Source organism: Anopheles stephensi, chromosome 3 (genome assembly GCF_013141755.1).
Source record: "Anopheles stephensi strain Indian chromosome 3, UCI_ANSTEP_V1.0, whole genome shotgun sequence".
Lineage (NCBI taxonomy): Eukaryota > Metazoa > Arthropoda > Insecta > Diptera > Culicidae > Anopheles > Anopheles stephensi.
The window spans coordinates 33,209,200-33,216,228 of NC_050203.1; the positions used below are offsets into that span (position 1 = coordinate 33,209,200).

General features: G+C 49.4%; 2 protein-coding genes across 3 annotated transcripts; both read right to left on the reverse strand.

The window, feature by feature from the left end:
• Positions 1–1,669: 1,669 nt before the first annotated feature.
• On the reverse strand, positions 1,670–4,798 carry LOC118509572 (glucose-6-phosphate exchanger SLC37A2-like). 2 transcript variants are annotated; one of them, XM_036050337.1, is made up of 6 exons: positions 4,487–4,798; positions 3,179–4,291; positions 2,967–3,008; positions 2,597–2,780; positions 2,386–2,534; positions 1,670–2,318 (listed from the first exon to the last, which is right to left on the reverse strand). In XM_036050337.1, exons 2-6 carry the CDS (start codon positions 4,130–4,132, stop codon positions 1,950–1,952), a joined length of 1,698 nt encoding a protein of 565 aa, XP_035906230.1. In that variant the 5' UTR covers positions 4,133–4,291; positions 4,487–4,798; the 3' UTR covers positions 1,670–1,949. The 2 variants fall into 2 exon arrangements, with proteins under 2 accessions (XP_035906230.1, XP_035906231.1); XM_036050338.1 differs by lacking the exon at positions 2,967–3,008 and having other exon boundaries at positions 4,487–4,785.
• Positions 4,799–4,998: 200 nt separating this feature from the next.
• LOC118509573 (chitotriosidase-1-like) lies at positions 4,999–7,029 on the reverse strand. Its single transcript, XM_036050339.1, has 4 exons — positions 6,815–7,029; positions 6,241–6,700; positions 5,633–6,158; positions 4,999–5,560 (listed from the first exon to the last, which is right to left on the reverse strand). The coding sequence occupies exons 1-4, from the start codon at positions 6,924–6,926 to the stop codon at positions 5,075–5,077; spliced, it is 1,584 nt and encodes a 527-aa protein (XP_035906232.1). The 5' UTR covers positions 6,927–7,029; the 3' UTR covers positions 4,999–5,074.

Below are 7,029 nucleotides of genomic sequence, written 5' to 3' on the forward strand. Positions count from 1 at the left end.
CTAAGTAGCGTGAATTAAATCAGAGTGAATGAGTTAAATAGTGAGTTACATCTTCAGTTACTCAGCCTACTAGTTATCAGTTACTCACTCTTCAAGAGTTTATTCTTGAATAATGATTTAACTCTCCGTGCCGACTAACCACTCACACACCTCGTTTTAACTCATTCACCTCGTTTTTACTCACTCACCTCGATTTAACTCACTAGAGAGTTAAATATCGTATTGGCATATCGCATTGGTCACGCTCACACGATGATTTAAGAAAATACAATACGGTAACGAGCCGTAAGGATAGATTGTTCATAAAAAAATATTTTAAGAGGGACTATGTAGATCTTTTGCTTGTGTGTACGGCCGCATTAAAATTTTCAACTTTACTGCTCGTCAGTTATTATATGATATCGAAGCGATCTTTTGGCAAAACTTTGTTAATGTATTGCAAAATGTTAATGAAGCAAAAAGAATATTAATGAGCATCGGAATGAACTCGCGATATGCCAATACGGTATTTAACTCTCTAGTGAGTAAAAACGAGGAGAGTGACTAACAACGAGGTGAGTGAGTGAGTAAAAACGAGGTAAGTGACTAAAAATGAAGTGAGTGAGAGGTTAGTTGGCACGGAGCGTTAAATCACCAATGGGTTATTTAACATATGAGTGAGTTAAAACGAGGTGAGTGAGTAGCTAGTCGGCACGGAGAGTTAAATCAAAGTCAAAAAAGTCAAATCATCTAATTCATTGCTAAGATTTAAGTCATTCACTCATTCCGATTCAGTTTGCTCATCACTACTCAATGCGTTTTAACTCACTCACTACGATTTAACTCACTTCACTCTGTTTTGACTCACTCACTACGTTTTAACTCACTTCACTCTGTTTTACTTACTCGTGAGTGAAATATAACTTTGACAAATTAGCACACAACGGCAAGATGATTTCAGTAAGTCTAACACATATCACACTCAAGCGATATGCGATATCAAGCTTACGAATGAGTGAGTTAAAACGAGGGGAGTGAGTTAAATCACTCCTCGAGATTTAACTCTTAGAAAGTGAGTATAAGGCTTAAATCACTATTCTAGCTCTTTCACTGAATGGTTATTCCTATCACACCAGCATCAACATCGGCTAGACGAACAACGGGAACAATGGGCCGAGAGATTCGAGAGGTTTAACTTCAAAAAGTTAGTCTTATTTTGATTGGTTCTTCCTTCCAAGCTTCGCATATCATCGACGATACTGTTTATGTGCTGAACATATTCCCAATATCCCCAAATTTGAGGTGCCCTTGGTGAGCTCCCCCAAAATAGAGTGATGGCGCGCTGATGCGTCCTTCAGAAAGGCTGGGATATTGGATTTGTGGATAGCCAGCGCTCTACCGTGATCGGTATCGATTTCTTTTGCCACAAGCCAGGACTGTGAAGGGGTGGCCGAAACATGAGTGTCTAAGTGTCCTTTAACCTCTCCCTTGACTCCATAGCCAAAGTGAGCCTCATTCAGGCCTCAAAGGGGGAGGAAGTGCCTCAAGGAAGCACCTGTTTATCCTTGTGAGTCAACGGACTGTGCTAGTAATCTTCGTCAAGAGGTACGCTAAACTATGTCCAACCAAGTCATGGCTGTCATTTCGCCGTCGCTTTTTTTTATCCACGAAAAATAGAATCACAGATAAGATCGATCGGCGTGTGAAAGCATTTTTTTAAAGATGAGACCACCGGTAAAGAGCTTTATTTCCGATTAAACGTACACTAGTAGCCTTACTTGCTAAGGCGGGTTAATGATAAAAGATATACACTACCCATCCGTCTCTCCGACTCTCTGCCTCCTCACGCCTCTACACACGAGACCCTAAACGAGAGCTGGCATAATAATATTGTACACACGTAAAACGTACCACTTTTTGGAGAGTTTGTGCGCCTCGTTCTTCGTTGCTTGCTTGCCTATTCTTTATTATCACTCGATGCGTACGTTGTATCGTCGGTTGATGTTGCGCCGTGAGCACTCCTTGCTGCTGATTCGCAGCAACATTGCCAGCGCCAGTACGTCCGATATCACCAGCATGTAAAACACGTTGCTCCACCCGGACACCATGCCCGCCAGCAGTGGCCCAATCGCGGCACCGATCGATCCCGTCCCATCGATAATGGCCGTTACGGTGGCGAGCGCCTTCGAGTTGCCGTTCAGCGAACTGTGCTGGCCCAGCTCGGCACTGACCGAGGTGGTGATGAGCGCGTACGGCCCATTCACCATAACGCCAACGATGAACAGCAGCAGAATGTTTACCGACAGCGAGACACTTCCCCAGCACCGGTAGATAAGTAGCTGCAGAGGAAAAGGGTGGGGAATTTAAGAGGCTGCGTTTGAAACGGCGCAATCTCGCGAGCCTTACCAGTGGAGCTGCGATTGCCAGCATTCCGGTGCACGTGGTGGCAGGCATGGCGCTAGCGTCGGAAAGCATGCCAGCCGCGATCGCACCGACAATACCGCCGATATCGAACACGGTCGATACATCCGCCGACAGTTTAGCACCCATCGACGCTGAAAAGGCAAGTTGAGATTTTAGCTATCGATGCACGATGTTTTGAAGGGATGCTACTTACTAGAGTGTTGTATGTAGAACGGTAGCCAGAAGAGGAATGTGTAGCTGACGAGCTTGGAAAAGAACAGACTGAGCGAAAACTCGACCACACCCGGAATGCGCAGCGCACCGAAGAAGCCGATCGCATCCTGATGCGGCGGTGCTCGGTTGATGCTTCCAATGATCGGTGTACGTTCGTTGATTTCCTGCCAATTGAAGGTAAAGTATGAGAAACTGGGGTTTGTATAATGAAAATTGCTTCTGCTTTTCTAACCCACAAACAGAGCAAAACTCAAATGTTGTGATTAAAATGCCTGACCGGTTACAAACAACTGCGAAACTACTACCAATTGCATCAGCAACTACCCAACTACTAAACACCATGCACTTACAGAATAATAACTGCCACGTAAGCTTCGCGTTGAAGCATTATCCTGCTCGCGACACAAATGCAAATTCAAACGCAAAACATAGAGCAAAAAAGCCGAAAGAGAATAAAAAGAAAAGAAACACGAATAAGGATTAGTCTAAGGCTTAGCTTTTTGCGCGGTTAGTTTACAACCGGGAGTTGTGGACCGGTTCCACGCCGTCCCGTCCCACCTACCTGTTCCGTGTTGACGGCCGAAACTTCCTCATCGCTCACGGAATCTTCCATCCGGCGGTAGCTCGAACCGGTCGACGAACCGCGCTGCTGGTGCGCATAATCGGCCACCTTCTCCTGGCAGTCCACAATTTCGGGCCGCTCGACCAGAAACAGGAACATCACGAACCCGCACACGCCCATCAGAAACCCGGGCACCACGAACGACATCGACCAGTCCCGTTCGACGTAGTGGGCCGCAATCAGCGTACCGAGCACGTTCCCGATCGAGGTGTGACTGTTCCAGATGCCAAAGATAAGGCCACGCTTCGATTTGCCGAACCAGCGGCCTACGATCGTGACGACACCGGGCCAGCCGGTCGTTTGGAACATGCCCGCCAGCGCCTGCACCGCAATAAAGTACCACAGCGCGTGGATGTCGTACACTTTGGCCAGCCCGAACAGGTAGCAAAACACGCCCGAAAATGCCATCCCCAGCGCCAGGAAGTAGCGCAGCGATACGCGCTCCGCAATAAAGCCGGCAAAGAACATGGCGATCGCGTAGCTGAACAGGAACGCCGAATCTAGCGCACCGAGCAGCGAATTAAAGTCGGGCTGGTCGAACGGGGCGTAGTCGCACCAGGTGCCGTCGGTTGGGAATGGTGACGGTGCGGTCGGATCATTGCTGCCGCCGCCCGCCGGTGTGACAAATTCGGGCGGCAGCGTGACGGTCGAACAGTTCCGGTGCAGCACCGACTTCACGACGGAGATCGGTTTCCGCGTCATGTGGTAGCAGGTGTAGGCGATATAGGTCAGCCCAAGGACGGAACATTTGAACCACAGGACACGGTTGATCTGCAACCGGGGACATAGTTTCGCGGACAGGTAGCTTATCACACGCACACCGATCGGTGCATTCGGGTAGGTCGAGCTCATCCTTTGCTGCCGCCCGGTGGACGGTATGCGGGCCCTTTGCATTCACCCGTATATCGCAGTAGAAAGAGAGCGGTTCTCTTCCCCCTGTTTGGTTTGTAATGCCCCTGCTGCTGCTGCTACTGCTGCTGTCTTGATAAGTATGTGTGCCCGTGCTCTCTGTGTGGGGGTTTCGCTTCTTGTCTACGTTGGCTGATTGATTTTCTGTGAAACAAAAACAACAACAAACATTTAATCGCAATCACTCGCACAACTAAAAAAACGCGCCCAGTTGCTAATGAGCAGATAAGCGCTGCGGGCACTATACCGCAGCAGAAGCAGCAATCGGAGTCTAGGAAGTTCTTCGATTCTAGCAACGATGACTCACGGGCGCGCTTGTTGATGCGGACGATACCTTACCTCTTTTTTTTGTCTTCTTGCTCGAAATACTTGCCACGAAGGATTGTTCGACCCGCAATCACTTGACACGATTCTACATTCTGCAGAATGCTGTTTTACAAGTGCGTTTGCTACGAATCAATATCAAACCGAACGGTAAAACGCCAATCAACAGCGATACATGATGTGGCCGTTGTTAGCAGCCCGCATCAGAAGGTTCTTTATGCTGCCACACAATGCTGGCGTATTGTTTTCGCTTGCACACTTCTTACAGCTGACGACGATAGACGATGTGTTGTGTTCTGGCCAGATACGCACACACCGATGCTTGTAAACATGTCAAAACTCCTCTGACGTTGAGTGCTTGAGTGTGGCGCGTTTATACTGCCATGGTTGTGTTGGGGTTTTGCTTCAAGCGGAGTTTTCCGAAAGCCTTTCAACCTTTTCATGAAGTTATTCCCGTTGGTAAGCGACATTTGAATTTTAAAAACGTTTTCTTTCGTTCTTAAAATTACATACTGACAATAAGGAGCTTAAATTCGGTTATTCATTTAATTTTATTCGTTATAAATAATAGGATTCCGTCAAAAGCTAAGCCTACACATTCGTTCATTCGTGTGCACACTTTACCTGGTCGGCCCAGTTGCAGACGTTCAGATTCGGATCGAAAAGGGTTCCCGCGGGGCACGTAAATTCGAAGAACATATCACCGGTCAGGCACATGTAGTACTTGTTGCAATAATTCGGATGTGGTACGAATCCTGTCTGTCCTCCGGAGCACGGCCGTTCGCTAGCAGGTGGGCTCGTTGTACCTGGATTTCCACTTCCCGGATTACTGGTCGTTGTACCTGGATTTCCACTACCCGGATTACTGGTGGTGGTGGTCGTCGGGTTGGTCGAGGTAGTAGTGGAGGTGCTCGTAGAGGATACCGTAGGTGGTGGTAGAGTTGTTGGACTTCCCGCACCGCCATCCACCAGGGAACGGATTTCTCTCATTAGCGGATAATTTCCCCCACCACACACACCCCGGAAGTCATCCGTCTCGAGAGACCACACCATTGCACCACCCAAGCCATAGTCTAGCAGGTATCTTACCTACAAGCGAAACAAGGGGAATAATGTAAACCTGAATAATGCCGTTTCCTTGAAGATCATTCCAGGTCCTACCTTCAACTGAATCGACTGAAGATCATCATACCCCAGCCACTGATTGCCCCGCACTGCGTACGGCACTCGCTGCTGTATGTCCCACCGAAGATCCCACGACTCTGTCTGCAGCTTCTCGCAGAACTCGTTGTATCCCATCACGCCTGACTGGCGTGTGTAGGGCCCGGCTGTTCCGCCACCGACAGCAGGTGCACCGATTTGTGAATTCTCCGCATTGGCCAGCGTAAAGCTTCGTCCGTACAGTGGAATGCCCAGCACAAGCTTCTCAGCCGGGGCGCCCTGCGACAGCCAGTAGTGTATGCTAGCGTTCACGTTAAGTTGCTGCTCGGTTTCCGTTTTATCGGCCGAACCACGGTACAGCGGCGCATTGATACCGCAGTAGCTCTCCCAAGCACCGTGCATATCGTACACCATGACGTTCAGGAAATGGAAACTCTTCGAAATACGCGGGATATCGTAGGACAGACCGGCGGAAAACTCTACTGACGCTACCGCCGCCGTCAACAGGAGTCCATACTGGTCAAAGCTGCAAAACATATCCGGGAAGGGAAGCAGTGGAAAGCGTTAGTATAGCTCCCTCTTTCAAGTCAACCACTTAACACACTTACACCACTCGCATTTCCTCCACCAGCTGTGCATGATTGTCCCTATCGATTGCAGGATTACCGTCACGCTGTGCCGGATACTCCCAGTCCAGATCGATCCCATCGAACCCGTGCCGCTGGCAGAACGCCACACAGTCGTATATGAAGCGCTTCCGCAGCGCGGCACTGGCCGCCATCTGCGAGAACTTCCTGGAGCCCTCGTTCCAGCCACCGATCGCTGCCAGCGTTTTTAACGTCGGTGATACGTGCTTCAGCCCGACAAATCGCTTGATATGGCCGCGGCCCCAATTTTCCTCCAGGTCCAGGTACGGATCGATCACGCGCACCGTTGCATCCTCGTTGATGCCGAAAAAGCCGTACATCAGGTGAGTGCACAGGTACGGGTCGATGTGCTCGATGTCGAACCGTCCATTACCGGGCCGATAGACTGCCCAGGTACCCACGTAACACACCACCTTCTTCCCTAGACAAACGAATGGTATAGTTTGTGGTTAGCTCGTGCGCCAGACTTCCCGTGCAAAACACATGCCCCACAGCACGCCGGAAAAACGGGTTACCGTTTTCCGCTTTTCCGCACCTTCTGCAAGCGCTCCGACAGCTGCCGTTTCGCCGGCAATGCCTGTTGCAGCGAGTAGTAATACCGCCAGCAGCACCACGCTTAGTTCTGTTTGATTAACCCTTCGCACCATTTTGCACTGATCTAGCGGCCGAGGTTTTTCTTTGTCTGTTGTCCCTATCCTGCGACCACGTCGGAACTGGGATACTGTTACGAACGAACTGTTACGTGTTCGA

Coding starts and splice junctions, on each gene's coding strand:
- LOC118509572 (XM_036050337.1), bottom strand. CDS start 4,132: ATGCAAAGGGCCCGCATACCGTCCACCGGGCGGCAGCAAAGGATGAGC. Junction 2,535..2,596: donor GTTCTACATACAACACTCTA/GTAAGTAGCATC, acceptor TTGCCTTTTCAG/CGTCGATGGGTGCTAAACTG. Junction 2,319..2,385: donor TGGCAATCGCAGCTCCACTG/GTAAGGCTCGCG, acceptor TTTCCTCTGCAG/CTACTTATCTACCGGTGCTG.
- LOC118509573 (XM_036050339.1), bottom strand. CDS start 6,926: ATGGTGCGAAGGGTTAATCAAACAGAACTAAGCGTGGTGCTGCTGGCG. Junction 6,701..6,814: donor TGTCGGAGCGCTTGCAGAAG/GTGCGGAAAAGC, acceptor TCGTTTGTCTAG/GGAAGAAGGTGGTGTGTTAC. Junction 6,159..6,240: donor GTGGAGGAAATGCGAGTGGT/GTAAGTGTGTTA, acceptor TATGTTTTGCAG/CTTTGACCAGTATGGACTCC.